At 41.0% G+C, this 16,519-nt stretch overlaps 1 protein-coding gene across 6 annotated transcripts in view; it reads left to right on the top strand.

Moving 5' to 3' along the window:
* The window catches only part of FBXW7 (F-box and WD repeat domain containing 7), a 116,729-nt gene extending 112,409 nt beyond the window's left edge, over window positions 1–4,320 (top strand). For all 6 annotated transcript variants that reach the window (XR_014515134.1, XR_014515135.1, XM_083457315.1 and 3 more), the window contains 2 exons: window positions 198–408; window positions 2,439–4,320. Coding sequence is in view for 4 of the 6 variants with exons in the window: in XM_083457315.1 (XP_083313441.1) it covers window positions 198–408; window positions 2,439–2,707 (480 nt within the window). In the remaining 2 variants the exon portion in view is untranslated. The remainder of the gene's footprint in view (window positions 1–197; window positions 409–2,438) is intronic.
* The last annotated feature ends 12,199 nt before the right edge of the window (window positions 4,321–16,519 follow it).

Genomic DNA, 16,519 nt, shown 5'->3' with positions numbered 1-16,519 from the left:
TGTTTTTATACCTGGTGTTAGCCGCCCTGAGCCTGGTCTTGGCTGGGGAGGGTGGGATATAAATAAAAATTATTATTAATTATTATTATTATTACATATCTAGCTATGTATGGGACTGTAGAAGTAAACATAATAAGTGTTTACAGATTTTTTAAACAATAAAAATATATTAATTTAGTTCACATTTCCCCCCTTAGTTTGATGGTATCCACGTGGTGAGTGGGTCTCTTGACACTTCAATCAGAGTTTGGGATGTAGAGACCGGAAACTGCATTCACACATTAACAGGGCACCAGTCGTTAACAAGTGGGATGGAACTCAAGGACAACATTCTTGTCTCTGGGAATGCAGATTCTACAGTCAAAATCTGGGATATCAAAACAGGACAGTGTTTACAAACGTTGCAAGGTAAGCTTCTCATGGTCTTATGGAACTAAATGTAAAGTTCTCACAGGACAACGCAGTATTAATGACTCTACACATGCAGTTATAGATTGAACACATGCTTAAGATCTGAATACAATAAAGAGGATAGCCTCATCTGCTGGTCGGAAATGAATATGGGGGGAAATACTCACTTTTGCATTTTCCATCTCTGTTTCTGCTGTTCTCTCTTGATATCGTTGAATGATTTGTTCTGTTGTAATAGTTTCTTTTCGTTGGCAAGAAAAGTATAATAAATGGCAGTCAGATATGCTATAATAGCAAAGAGGAAGGAACTAGTTTTTCCTAAGCAATTAAATACTTAGCCATTGAGAGAGCGGTCATAGGAATTTTGACACCCATAAGCACCCTGTCTGAATTTATAATTGCCCATCTATGGCAGTGAGGCATTCTGGAGTGCTTTCTGCCCAAACCCTAAGTTGCCACCCAAAAGGTAGAAAAGGTACTTTGACTCTGCAATGGGTCACTTTGACTCCACCCCTCCCTCAGTTCTTTCCAAATGTGGTTTTCCTACGGAATTAGTTTCTGACCAGGATATTATGCCCTGGGCTTTCAAATGACACCTTGCAGGTGTAGAATGTCTGCGTGTCTTGGAACCTTTCTCTGGAAAAAGACCAACTGGCCATGTTGCGTAATTAAAACTGAAGTATTCTACAGGATAAAATTAACACTAGAGAAGTGCTTCAATTGTACATTTAGCCAAGCTGTGTTCTAAATGAGTACCTAGTACTTTGAAGAAAAGAAAGGAACATAAATTTTAACAAATAAAATAAAGCAAGAAAAACAAAGCTCCAGAATCAGACACATTCTCCCTGCTTGGGCATCATTTTTCTATGAACTGACTGCCGGTGGTTATGCACTGATCTAGTAGAAATATTTATTGCTGAAGAAAACAGTCTGAGACAGTTGAAAATTTGTTCAGGTTATTTAATCTAATTTATTTACTCTAATAAACCACATTAATCTGAAAAAATGCAGTCATTAAAACAGCAACTCATTATTTTCATTCGGAAGTTATTGAGACATTCTAGTGGCTGGAGGTTAATTGGAAAGGCAGACAGTACATAAGAACACGCTGCCTATTCATATAAATCAAAAAGAATGATTTCAGAGTACGTGTGGCATTTAAAAAGGTGAAGAGTGGGGGAGGGAAAGAAAACTGTTAGCGTTTCTTTTGTTTATTGCATGGACATATATGCATAGATATGTAGGCATATTCTTTTCAAAACAAGTCTTTAAAAATAAGAGTCTGTTTTTCTAAACATACTATCAGATTTGAAATATGGTTTTTACAGGCTTTTATCCGTAAGTTATTATGGAAAGTCCATCATGCAGTTAAGCCAAATACGCTTATTATTATTCTCAGACTGGAACCTTTCGTTAAAGTTTGGTTATTCATGTGGGTTGATGAGAAAATGTCATTAAGAAGGCAGTCTTGCAAATAAAAATCAAGAACTCACCACACACTGCTCTATTCTCCTCTCTGCTACATGAAAGAATGACTCACACAACTGCCACAGGGATGCATTGTTTTCCCCTAGTTGGAAAAGCACTATGGATGGATTTCAGATGGCAAAAGACGAGCAGCCTTCCCCATAGACACCTCCTTCTACAGTCTTCATAGCTTTGCAAGGTCATCTTCAGATAAGATGGACAAGCACTGCCAGCCTGCTTTAAACAAGTCATTCTAAAATGACTCTGTTTCTGTGCTCTCTTTCTTCTCGCCCAAGAAAGAGAAATCATGGTAGCTGCCACCGTATATCATGCTTTTTCCTCAGGTGTGTAAAGTGCAGCACTATGACAGCTGTTAATTTCATATTTGTTTCTCTCTCCTTTTCTCTCTGACAAGGTGTTTTTAAGCGAGGAGTACTTCTTCAGTTGCTTCATTGGCTACTGGCAAATTTTCCTCTACTTTCTGTTTTTGATCTATTGAACAGATTACACGCTAGCCTCTGTCTGACATTTCCCTTCTTTCCTGTCTTCAATTGCTTTAGGTCCCAACAAGCATCAAAGTGCTGTGACCTGTTTACAGTTCAACAAGAACTTTGTAATTACCAGCTCAGATGATGGGACTGTAAAACTATGGGACTTAAAAACGGGTGAATTTATCCGAAATCTGGTTACATTGGAAAGCGGAGGCAGTGGAGGTGTGGTATGGCGGATCAGAGCCTCTAACACGAAGCTAGTTTGTGCAGTTGGAAGCCGGAACGGGACTGAGGAAACCAAGCTGCTGGTATTGGACTTTGATGTGGATATAAAGTGAAGCTTGAAAAGATTATTTTGTCCAGAAATGCAAATAATGTTCTATCCTCCCTCCCTCCCTCTGCAAAAAGGAAAAAAAAATCCCTTGTCCTTGGTGGTGCAGGATGTTGGCTTGGGGCAACAGATCCTAAAGACCTACAGACTACGAAGGAGAAGACACAAAGTTGACGAACTGTAACTGACAAGAGAGGCATTTGCTGTCTCATCACATCGAAAGCTTCACTTTTGAATGGGGGCAGCTTTGCAAAATATGACTTTCCAAATCAAGCCAGGTGCAATTATTTCTTTTGTGTGTTCCTCTCAGTGCTCGTTGAGCATGGTGGAAACTTAAAAAGTTGTTACGATTCTTGTTAACCCTGTTCTTTTACCACGGAAATCTAGAAAGGAGCTTCATACCTCCATTATTAGTTACTGATTGTCTTTCAAAGAAGAGAGCATCTGTGACAGCAAAGAGTCCTTTCCATGTGTGGAAAAGCTAAAATCTTACTGTGAATTGTTTTTGTACAGTTTTACAGCTTTTTTATGTTAATTTTGCCAACCATTGCCAATGTCAATCACAGTATTAGCCTCTGTTGATCTTATTAACTGTTGCTTCCATCTATGCTCTTCAATGCATAAGTTGCTCTGAGGTGGCAAGTTGTCCAGAATTTGGAGATTCCTCAGATGGTTTTAATACATGATGCTGGTGCTAGAAGTAGGTCTTCAACTCTGGGATTGTTGTCCCACCCCTGTACTGTATTCCCAGTGGCCAAACTTATTTATGCTGCTAAATGAAAGGAAAAAAAGCAAATTATTTTTATTTTTTTTCTGCTGTGACGTTTTAGTCCCAGACTGAATTCCAAATTTGCTCTAGTTTGGTTACGGAAAATAAAAAAAAAAGACTTTTTGCCACTGAAACTTGAGCCAACTGTGCCTCTAAGAGGCTGAGAGTGGAAGAGTTTCAGACAATTTAGAGTGAAGTTTGCTTGCAAGTAAAGAATTGAGAGTGCGTGCAAAGCTTTTTCTTTTCTTTTTTTTCTTTTCTTTTTTTTTCTGGGCAAAAATTAAAACACATTCCTTGGAACAAAGCTCTTGCGGCCTGTTCTGTGGGGAAACGTTTCTTTGTGAGGGCTGTGGTGAATGGAATAAACAGACATAATGAAACTGACAAGATGTTTTTTAAAAAAAGAAACATACAACAATGAAAATAAATTGCTGGTCAGTCTTAGTGTTTTACAGAATTTGAGAAGAATGACTGTTACAGTTTTATGGTGGTGAGGAACTGACAAGCAAAAGCGATTTGGTTTTTGTGGTAAAGTTGTCACATGAAAAAAAAAATGCAATTATCAATTGGTTTGCCTCATTCTCCAAGAGCCACAACTCAAGCTGAACTGTGAAAGTGGTTTAACACTGTATCCTAGGCGATCTTGTTTCCCCTCCCCCCTCCTTTTTGGTTTATTTATAGTCTGATTTTTTTTTTTAAATCAGATTTCAGTTTGTTAATTTTTAGTTATGTAACAACCTGACAGGATGGAGGAAAACAACCTTTAAAGGGATTGTGTCTATGATTTGATTCACTTAGAAATTTTATTTTCTTATAACTTAAGTGCAATAAAATGTGTTTTTTCATGTTAATATGTCTTCCTTTCAATAAATATCGTCATTTAGGTTTGGATCAAGCATAGGATTTGGCAGACACATAGATTCTTAAAACAATCATAGTTTAATTTTACTGAAAGGTCTTTAACAAGCTGTTTTGCACAATCAATTTTAAAGAAACTTCTTAAATTTTAAGAATCTGTGAGGAAAACTGTCTCAAGAGCAACTATTCTTTCTCCTTTTCTGAGGGTTGTTGCCTTGCTTAATGAACCTTACTGAATTTCACATGGGGGTAATATCCAAAGATTTTATTCTGGAGCATGCTGGTAAAATAGAAGCAAAACAAATGCAATTTGCACTGTATGCAAACATGTTTCTTGAAGTTCTAACAGTTTCCTCTGAAAGAATTTTGAGATGGAGAACAGAGTATTAGAATTCATTCTTAATCTTGCTATGTATTTTGATTGAGGGAAAGACATAAATTTGTCATTCTCCCAAATCATGTCCCTATGGGAGCAGGAAAGGCCCCTACGGAAAGCTGAGAGAGAAAGAAGGTAGCAATAGACTGTGTAAGAAGGATCTGCAAATGAAAACGGCTACAAAACAACCTGAGCAAAGTGCCTTTGTGGCAGCGGCAGCAGCAGTTATAACCACATCTCAGACCTATTTACAGGCAAGTCAGAGGGCCTGCGCAGGATGAGGAGAGGGGAGATTGTTCCATTGGGCCAGCACAAATGTTTGATGGAATGCTCTTCTTAGTGCTACGTTGAATTCCACCCAGAATATTTTATGTCCCGCCTTTGTGGTAATACTAAAAATCTTGGTTGTGCTCTGCCTCCTTTTCCTTCTTCAACTTTGTCTTTGATTAAACGGAAATTCAAATTTGGTGAATGGAAGGGACAGATCCCAAGTATGTGCAAGCTTCCATTGGACACTGATGGGAAACATTCAAAATATAAAGGTGTTGCCACTCGGGGGCAGAGGAAGGTGGGTGTGGGCCGCCCCAGGTGTCACCACTGAGGGGGGTGACAAAATGCCAGGCGGCACTCACCATGGTGCCTGCAGCATGCCCAAACCACACGTCTCTCCTGGGAGAGACGTAATGGCTTGGGCGCGCGCAGGCTCCGTGCTGTCCAAATGGTCTGCCTGCTGCCTCCCCCCCCCCAGCTATAGGGCCGCTGAGTGGGAGGAGGCAGGCAGACTCTGGAGGCCCCACAGTGCGCCCCGCCCCTTGGGTGACTCGCCCCGTCCATGCGCCCGAGCGGCTTCCTCTGCCGTGGCTGCCACCACTATTTAAAAGCCCTGTCTCAAATTCTTACATTTCTCTACCAGTCTGTTTCAAGATAACTAATACACATTCTGCATAAAGACAGAGAAAGGTCTGCTTTGTGAAGACGGGATCAGGTGGTTCTTCAGCAGAGCCCATGCTATGCAAACAGCAGGTACAAGAGCTGATCCCTGCTGTCCATTTTTTCCATGGATCGTTCATAGCAGTTCTAGGAAAGACCACAGCCCAAGATTCTTGTGAGCTGCTGCCTGTTGCTAGTATTAACAGGCAGCCTGTTAGTAGGCAGACCGAGTCATTGTGTGTTTCTACCAATATAAGGCAGCTTTGCATGCAGTTATACACAGTCCTAGCTTCACTTTAACAAAATATTTTTAAGATGACGCCTCCTGCTCACCAGCCATTATTTTCAAATACTGTTTTATGTATTCATACTTTTGTCCAGTTTTCCTGTGGCATGTATATGTTCTTCTAAAGCTTAAGTGAGCTACATGCCACCATCAAACATGAAGGTGCCATACAATCAGTGGCTATTTAATAGCTATTGTTTAGATAAGGATTGGGGTGGGGAAGAAAGTCAGAGTTGCACAACATCTGGAGGTTCTCAAGTTCCCCATCCCTGGACACTAGATGCAAGAAGCACTATAAATATTTGCTCAACTAGAGGACCACCCAGCCTTTTCCCTGTCTTCCAAAAGATACAGGTATCAGTATTCTTTAACAGAAAGCATGTTTCCCAGAAAAGTGTGTCTAGCTGCTGCATGAGTTCTGATTTTATTGCTGTGGGTGAGGTGGAGGTTGTTTTCCCATACTTATGTTTCCATGGAAGCCACCCCATGGTGTAAAATACAACAGAACCTCTAATACAGATCCTGCTTCTGCAAGGCTTGTTTAAAAGACTTTTAGCTTAGCTTCATTGCCACCCTGGCTAGGGCATGTATGGAAAATGATCTCCCACTGACTAAGCACGGCATCTATACAGTCAAAATGCCTACTTCTGCAGAAAGAAGCTAGACATCTTCAAGATCATTTCAATTATGCTTTGACTTTCTTTCCAGCAAATTTCTTTTTCAACAGGTCACTGGAATGTAATGTGCCTCTTTTATCTCTGACGTGGGTGTCTACATTCATACTGACATTTTGTCATTTGTTGGCTGGTATTTCAGCAACCATAGTACTTGTATGGAATATGTTGACGGTTTGAAGGAGGCAAAACAGCTGGAATGTAGCAGTAGTTCCAAAATAGGGCTCTTATCAGTTTGTTGATCTGGGATATTCATTTCAGTGGTGTGCAGAGATACAGCTTTCATATTTATAAGTAACCACTGAGATGTCTGGATGATTTTATCATGAGCCCTAAAGCCTGTTGTTCCTTCACACACACCCTGTTCCCCAAATACATTTTACAAACCTATTAAGCCACATATTATCCGTTAAGTTTCATTGTTGGAAAATGTACTTTAATGGACTGCTAGCTATATAATATATAAAATATGCCTTGGAGTGATGATCCATGACATGTTCTTGCTATTCTGCCTACTTTAAACTTGCAAGAGTTGCTCTTTTCTCTCAAAAGCAAAGCACAGCTGTCTACGGTCCCATTACCAAAGCATTTTGTCGCATATATTATGCATGATTGAGTGGTTTTCGGGGCTATGATGTAGCTATATTTCATTCATGGATTGTCATTCTGATCAAGAGTAGCATTGCAGACCCCTATTCATGTTCCAGCAGAGTAATGTGATGCCAAAGCTTGGGAAGGGAGAAACAAGAGCTACAGCCTACAGTGAAATACTAAATGTGTTTGAACTAAAAGACCTTACTCTTCTGGCATATACAATGTACGTATGCCTCTCATTTTTCTTTATTTTCATTTGTTCTCTGTAGCACTTCTTCCTTCACCTATAGTCTTGTTTTCCAGTTCATCATCTCCCCTCTGCCATTCCCATTTCCCCCCACTATTCATTCTTAATAGAAAAAGTGGTCATAAATAGGGTTGCCTGTATGGCGTCAGTCCTCAGGAGCCCAGAATAGCTGCACAATAAATTATTGGCTTTATGTCATCCAGTTTCCTAAGAATATTCACTTTCATTTGGCCCACACCTCTGTGGCCTGAGAAGGTCCTCTTCCTGTTCTTTGGCTCCAACAGCTCCAGTCCTGAAATCCCAGCTGACATATGCTTGCTATCAGATGCATTCCCTGTTAACTCAGTCACAACTTCAACCAAAGAAGCTTTGGTCACTGAGGGTGCTTCTAGGTACCCAGATGGAGCTGTAGTTCTGTTTAAGGCTAGTGTTGCTGCTTGTTGAAGCCTTCTCTGGTGCTTCAGCTTTAACCTCATTCGGAGCTATCCAGGGTGCTACCTGCTTTACTGGACTTGCCAGAATCTGACCTCTGCCTTGTCTGACCATTCTCTCAGAACCTGACCTTTGTTCCCCTACATTTGCCATACATTTGCTTAGATGGGCAGAGTGACTCAGTGGGTTGGTTCTTTTCAGATCAGATTTTCAAACTTGTCTCCTTAATATATGAATGGTTTATGAGCTAGTTACGGCAGATTTTTGATAATCATCTTGTCACACCATTTTGTGATGCCACATCATGAGTGAATTTATTAATATTCAGTGTGAACTTGGTTTCTAATATTGATTATTATTTTCATAGAATCATAGAATTGTAAAGCTGGAATGCAGGAATCTCTTGTCCAGTGTGGAGCGCAAACCCGCAATCTTGAGAGTCTTATGGTCTACTGACTGAGCTATAATCTTGTTACTTTCATTTAACATACGTTGGATTAAGGTTGTGAACGAGAAATGAGTGCAATGCTACCTGTGCACAATATTTAAAAGGTCCTATCAAAAAGGAAATTTGGTATGCAATAAGAGGGAATAAGTGGGACACGGGTGGCACTGTGGGTTAAACCACAGAGCCTAGGACTTGCCGACCAGAAGGTCGGCAGTTCGAATCCCCGCGACGGGGTGAGCTCCCGTCACTTGGTCCCTGCTCCTCCCAACCTAGCAGTTCGAAAGCACATCAAAGTGCAAGTAGATAAATAGGAAGCGCTACGGTGGGAAGGTAAACGGTGTTTCCGTGCGCTGCTCTGGTTGGCTAGAAGCGGCTTAGTCATGCTGGCCACATGACCCGGAAGCTGTTTGCAGACAAACGCCGGCTCACTCGGCCAATAAAGCGAGATGAGTGCCGCAACCCCAGAGTCGGTCACGACTGGACCTAATGGTCAGGGGTCCCTTTACCTTACCTAAGAGGGAATAATCAACCAGGGAGAGGTATCTTGAAACAGGGATTGGCGGGGGGGGGGCAGGGAAGGGCAGTTGCAAAATATGGAATTGTCCTCCCTTATGTCATATGTCAACTTATGTTCACTCCTGGAAGTTCATTCAAAACCGTTTTTATAGCTTCTCAGAACAAGGAATGCAGAATTCTAGCAGCAACCTTCCTGGTAACTCAGTGGCAGAGAAGAATGCAGCAACGACCAGCAATTGTGGCTTTGAGTTCTGGACTATACTGATGCAACCTTGACAAAGCCAAGTCTAACTAACATATGGAGAAATGGGTCATAGTTCAGTGATGCAGAGCACATGCTTTGTGTGGAAAGCTCCAGGATCAATTTTTCATGTCTTCAGTTAAAAAGATCTCAGGTAACAAATGGGGCAGCAACTCAGCCTGATAGATTGCTGTCTGTCAAATACTGGGCCAGATGGAGCACAATGGTAGATTCATATTGATGGTAGCATTGCAGCATGACAATGATGGTTCTTGCATATATTCTAATTGATTTCTTTTTATCTACTGGAATACTTCTTTGCACGCCTGCACTTCCTCTACGTAACGGAGTGGTTGATTTTAGTGTTGATTAAATTATAGATCACCTTCAACAGCAGTTTCCAATGCAATTTTCACACACATAGTCAAAAACACAATAGTTTGGATCACAATATATGTTTCCACTCCCCTCTTCGGTCTCCGGCTTCATCTCACTGTGACGCTCAAAAACCTTTCCTGTGAGTCCCTCCTTCAATGTGGGATGGGGAAGACGAACAACCCCAAATCACTGGAATCATAAGGTAAAATTCAGAGAAGACATGTTTTCCTTCCCTGCTGCACACACCATGCCCCAACCAATGCTGTTTGGGAGGCTTTTCACAGGAAATGGGGGGAGGGGCTGAAGAGAGAAGAGAGGATACACTTATGATTTTGATTTGGATCTTAAGAGAACTTAAGTCAATCAAAAACAATGATACAGAAAATTCAAGAATCAAAAGGACTTTTCCTGGTGCCAAAAGAATGGCAATGTGAAGATTTCCTGGAGTGGGAATTCAAAGAAGAGGTACCACAACTGAGTGCCATCACCTATCTTGCATCAGCTGATGGGATACTTGGAGGACAGTCTCTGAAGATGATCACATTGTAAAGACAGGTTGGTACTGATTCTTTAAGGTACTCTAGTCCCAAGTGTAGAGCTTTAAAGGTGAGCACCTGCACTTAAGGAAGCTTTTTAAGGCACTGGTGTAGTTTTGATCTTTCACGTGTTTTGATGTGACAAGCTATTTGACTGGGTCCAAGAAAGTGAGCAGAGGAAAAGTGTGGTTGTAAAATAGTGTCGCTTATAATGAGTAGTGTTTCGGTCTGGCAAGCTAGGAATATGGGCAGAGAAAATGTAAAATTGTTGCTTATGACCAAAAACTCTGTTGGGTAATGTAATCTGAGCAAATGATGGGGAACTATGAAAGATGTTCTAGGCCTAGGCCTAGGTAGGTGTTATAGATCTCTGCAGCATGCAGGTCACAGAGTTATCCCTTCCAGCCTGCTTAACACCATACAACTTATATTGCCCTCTGACAATCAGAGAGAAATGAGGACATTACTGCAGCTTCCCTTTGCCAAAACAGTCTTGTTTCGCTCTGTTAGAACACATCAGGTGCTGATGGAAGGTAAGTGAATTGGGAGGGGGGGAGTCTCTTCAAGTACCTGTAGCCATTAGGTCTAACTGGCGCTGCTACAGATGCCAACATGTGAAGTTTGGGTAACAGGTTTCTATAGGAACCAGTGCAAACCAAAAAAGGGGGACCCAAAATACTAGGAAAAGGAGCAAAAGGTATGGAATGAGATATGTGCTTTTTCTTGCTTTCTCTATGTGAACCATCCCTAACTCAAGTGATAAGTTTTATAGTACTGCAGTATCGTATTCCCTGATAAAGACATAATTAGCTGGCTCAGACTTAAGTGTTGTAGCTGGACTGTGAGATGAACATGATAAAGAAAAGACCTGATTCCAAAGGCCAGCCATTTACTGACTTCCATTTTCTAGGAAAGCATCAAACCATAAGAGGTATATTTATTTGTCTGTCACATAGCCATGATCTGGTTCCCCCTCCATTTTTGTCCTTAGTACTGATGCCTCATTCATACTCCATTTCTGGCCAGATCAGTTCTTCCTGAAACCACCCATTTATATGAGAAAATTTTCCTACAATGGGACTTCCCTAGCTGGATTTCTGAAAGTATCTATGCATGTAAGCTGTTGTTTACCATAGTAAAGGTAGAAACGTTCTCAGAGCTGTTTGAAAAACATAAAAGAGTAAAATAAATTTAAAAAATAGAATTAACTAAAATGAAAGCATTAAAATAACATTCTAAATAAAAACAAAAATCTCAGCAATAGTGGTTAAAATCACAACTCTAAAACAGAAAGGCAACCTAACCTATAGTATCTCTGTGTTGAATGCCAAGTTTCCTGATTTTTTTTAAAAAAAATCAGTTCATTATTTTCATAATGAAATCTATTGCTTACATGTTCTGTTGGCCATGTGGTGGCTGAAGTTTTTTTTTATACCACTTCTGTACAGCTTAATATAGAAATATATATCTAAGCTGTATTCTGTGAACTGAAACAACCAAAATACACAGTAAGTAAACCCATTAATTCAAGTTACTAATAATTACTGATATAAATTATTTCTCCTGACACACTTCCCCACAACGCATCTCAGCCTACTGGCTCTCGGGGCCCCAACAAACTCATAGGTTATCCCTAAGGTCAACAGAAGGAAGAGAGTTCCTGGAACCTGCTGATATCATTCAAGTCAGTCACTCTAGGTTTGCTTTTATGGGCAGACACCGAGGTGGGTAGCGCTTCCTTAGGCTGGTGACAGCTGTCAAGTAGTCCAAAATACCTGGACGAAACCAGCTTGCTGAAGGCTCTTCTGCATACTACTGTAAGCAGACATTTTGGTTTTGTAGGAGAAACTTTGGGTTTCCCCCCAAATGCCTAGAGCAATAAAAGGATAGCAGTAAGGTCACTGAGGTAATAGCATCTGATTCACACAATTTTTATTAACCTTAGAAGATATTTAGTATACAAGGTTAGGATGATTATTAGTTTTGTTTTGTTTTTAAAACTACTTGACTGTAGATCACCAAAATCTCAGCAGTGTGGCTGAAGCCCTATGCAGTTTTCTCTCGTTTTTGGAATATTTCCCAGGCATACTCTACTCTCTTCTTAAATCCTGCAAAAGTAAAGAAGTCCTCTTCCCAAGGCTATGCAGAAGCCAGCAAAGGCAAAAGGCTGAGCAAGATATTTGTTCTGGATATGTAAAACTTCCCTCTCCTACTGCAGGAAGGAATAAATATTCATCTTTTTCATAGCACTGAACAAACAATAACGCTGAGATAAATAAATGCTATTAAATCTTGAGGGTGTGACTGGGCCAAGGTCACACAACGTAAACATCTCAAAGGTAAATACAGTGGTACCTCGGGTTACAGATGCTTCAGGTTACAGACGCTTCAGGTTACAGACTCCGCTAAGCCAGAAATAGTACCTTGGGTTAAGAACTTTGCTTCAGGATAAGAACAGAAATTGCGTGGTGGCGGCACGGCAGCTGCTGGAGGCCCCATTAACTAAAGTGGTACCTCAGGCTAAGTTTCAGGTTAAGAATGGACCTCAAGAATGAATTAAGTTCTTAACCTGAAGTACCACTGTATGTGACTTGGAAGTCACTTCCGTTGAAACATTGTGTCCAGAAATGTGAATTTCTGGTAGTCAGGAAATCAAGTGGGTAGTTCTTATTCCTAGGCAACATTATTTGACATTTACTGTAGTTTGGAGGTTTCTCCCACATCCATTGATGCAATAAAAGTAGAGCTACTGATCAATTAAAAGTCCTTGAGAGACTGTAGCTCTGTGGAGGCTGGTCTATTACGGCAAATGTGGCACTGCTCCATCAACCTTAGTTTGCCTTCAGCTGACCCCTCCTGCCTGCCTTCTTGCTTAAACCCAGTCCAGAAAGTGCAACTCACTGGCTGTCAGGTTCCTCAGATCCAGTATTGCCATTATAAAATTCAATATTGAGGATGGGGGCAAAACTAGAATATCGATCCTTGGGTATTCTAGAAGTTAGAATGCAAAGCTGCATTAGAATGGTTAATGGCAGAAACTATGAACTTGGTTTGAATCTCAGCTCTGCCATGGGTGGCTTTGGGAAACCATACTGCTTCAATTGCTCAACAACGTAATAATAGAGGGATAATAATACTGGCCCATCTTACAGGGTATTTGTCAGAGATAGAGCATGTAAGGAAAAGCACCAAGCATTTTAATTATTATTAAATTTGTAGTAGGCTTATGACATAGCAAGCAAAATGCATTGCAATTAAAGCAGTGCAATTTCCCCATTACATGCTGCAAATTGCTTTGTTTTTACTTCTTCACTCATCTTTCTTCCCATTTAAGAATGTTTGTTTTACGATAGAAAGCTAAAACTACTGTGCGCACTGAGCTCAAAGGGAAGATGAAAGTGGGTGGGATGTCACAAAGTAAAAGACAAGATAAAAAGCAAATTTTCTCAAATACATCTAGGGTTAAATTTCTAGGGAAAGGGTGCGACGGTTAGAGCAGCTCGTCAACAACACACTGCCTGGAGCGATTGTAGAACTTTCACTAAACATTTCTAAAAAAAACATTTAGAGTAGGAGGTGGAAACCTTTCCAAACGTATGAGTCAGGGAACACTCAAAAAATCTCCAGGTAGCAGCCCTCTTCCATGAATCAAGTTAGCCTTCTGCAGTTCAAATATTAGTTTCCATCATAAATGCAGGACACAAATGTATGGTTTGGCTTATGTGCCTTTAAAGGAACAACATCTCTAATAAAACAGTCCAGCTACTTAAGGGGCTGCATGCAGCACCTCCACAATCCTGTTCAGCCAGTGTGGTGTAGTGGTTAAGAGTGGTGGACTTGTAATATGGGGAACCGGATTCGCGTCTCCGCTCCTCCACATGCAGCTGCTGGGTGACCTTGGGCCAGTCACACTTCTTTGAAGTCTCTCAGCCCCACTCACCTCACAGAGTGTTTGTTGTGGGGGAGGAAGGGAAAGGAGAATGTTAGCCGCTTTGAGACTCCTTAAAGGGAGTGAAAGGCGGGATATCAAATCCAAACTCTTCTTCTTCATCATCATCCTCTTGTACAAGTTCCATTGTACTCAAGGGAAAGAGAAGAGCTTTGGCCTCATAGTGACAGTGGCAGCTGCCTGATCAGTGCTAAGATTAGGTAGGGCTTCTGTGACAATGCAAAGGGACACACTGTCTCCTTGTGCCAGTACTAACACATGCGCCTACCTGTCGAGAAAATCCTGTACCCTACATAAGGTGGAATGAATGCAAACTCAGAACACACCAACCACTTATACATATTGCTATGTTGCTGGTAAATCACCCAGAATGGTTGGCTGATGGGAGCTCAGGGTTAAGAGATAATTGGAGAGATCTCTTCTGAAGGAGGCCTAGTTAGGCCTGTGCATGTGTGTTTAGTGGAGAGATGGCTGAAAGGGAACACCTGCATCTCCCTAACACTTCAGATGAGACCTGCTCTTTATGAGGTAAGACTCCCTATGAAGGTGTGGGTACGCAACTTGGGGGTAAACCTATTGCTGTTACTCAGGTGTCCTCGGAGGGATGGAGTGCCTTTCATCAGCTTCAGCTGGTGGCCCAGTGACGCCCCTATCCAGACAGGGATAGCCTAACTTCTGTTGCTTATCCTCTGGTAACCTCCAGGTTAGATTACTGCAATGTGTTATACATGGGGCTGTCTCTGAAGGCACTTTGGAAACTTCAGCTGATACAGTATTCAGCAGTCAGTTTGCTCCTTGGGCCAAGATGGTTTGAACATATAACACCAATCCCGGCCCAAATGCCCTAGCTGCCACGTGCCCAATTCAAATTGCTGGGTTTTACCTACAAAGCCTTAAAAGCTCAGGATCGCAATAACTCAAGGACTGCCTCTCTCCATATGAACCAACCCAAACCCCGAGATGATCATCTGAGGCCCTTCTTCATGTACCACCTCTGCAAGAGGTCTGGAGGGTGGCAACACGAGACTGGGCCTTTTCTGTGGTGGTTCCCCATTTGTGGAATGCTCTCGCCAGGGAGACTTGCCTGGTGCCTTCACTACATATCTTTAGGTGCCAGGTGAAAACACCCGTCTTCTCCCAGTCTTTTGGTTAATTAAACTCTCTATGGCCTGTTGAACTGGTGGGGGGGGGGGATTGTTTTGTTTGCCATTATGTTAATGTATTTTTGTTTCTCATCCTGTACACCCTGTGATCCTTGGATGAAGGGTGGTATGTATTTTTTTAATAATAATAATACCTTATTCCCTTTCCCAAAGGCAATGTTCCTCCCTCACCATAGTGTGGGGATAGAAGGACAACAATCGGGTCCTGCAAAGTGCTATTTCGGATTCTTAATCATCCTTAAGACTTTTAAAGCTTTTGAATGAAATGGCCAAAGAGCCCAGCTGATTCTTAGGATGAGCCACAGACTCACCCACCCCGACTTCCTACATTCTAGAAATCCTACTTGGTGGTTATAGTCTCCTGACCCAAACACTCTGTAGCGACTCTGTGGTTAAATTACCTACTTCCATGTTTAGTGTCAAGTATATGCAAAACTCACTTGGTCAAGTCTGAATGAAATCAATAACACACAGTTGTGGCTCTGTGATCTAACTGTTAATTACAAATGTTTCCACTGACTTAACTGATAAAGGATCAGGCACGGTATTACAAATATAACAAAAGCAGTTTGCCATGGTTTCTAGGATTACTGACATATAGTGCAGCTGGGATAGCACTGAGCTGTCAGTGTGCATTAGAAATAATATTTAAAAACCTGTCTAAGACAATCCAGTGCACACTGTTTATCAACGCTTAATACGCAGCGACAGTTTATGCAGTAATAGTTCCTCACCCAATATATGCTACATATATATTACCCTAAAGTCAGATATATTTTAGCTGCTCTACTGATGTTGTACAGCCAATCCAACGAAGACTTGCATGAACATGCAAAGCCATGAATCGATTTACGTGTAATGCTATTAAAATAGTGTAATGGGATTCAAATAGACAGCAAATTAATGTTTAGAGAGCCACAAACTGACAAAAGAACAAAATGGCGAATTAGGCACAAAACCCCAGCTGAAGAGAGGAAGGACGGAACAGAAAATATAACACATTGCCATTTTAACAATATTTGTTCCATTCCTAATTCCATCTTAGCAAGTGGTAAACAATTATAGTTGCTTTTGTAATTCTTATAGATCTAGGTATCTCGGTTTGATGTATTGCAAACTCTTTTACCTGCATACATTTTAGTCAGATCCTGTTGGGTGTAATGGTGAAGCTTTCATAAAACATTAGAATGGGTTTGCTTAACATTTTGTTCTGTTGCTCATTATTATGATCTTTACTTCTGCAAAGGCCAATTTTATGAAGATAAATTACAGGGAGAAATGGTAAATATACTAGTCCATTCTCCTGGTTTGAACAGGTGTGGCAGCAGATCTAGCTTGCCATTTCTCCTTCATAAAGTCTGTTTGGTGGCTGGGGAATTGATTAGAATTAAATGGAATGCAAATTCAGGATCCAATAAACAT

This window comes from Podarcis tiliguerta (genome assembly GCF_965153285.1).
Source record: "Podarcis tiliguerta genome assembly, chromosome: 9".
Classification (NCBI taxonomy): Eukaryota; Metazoa; Chordata; class Lepidosauria; order Squamata; family Lacertidae; genus Podarcis; species Podarcis tiliguerta.
Note: the sequence above shows the minus strand (reverse complement) of the source record. Positions and strands in the feature narration are given on the sequence as shown.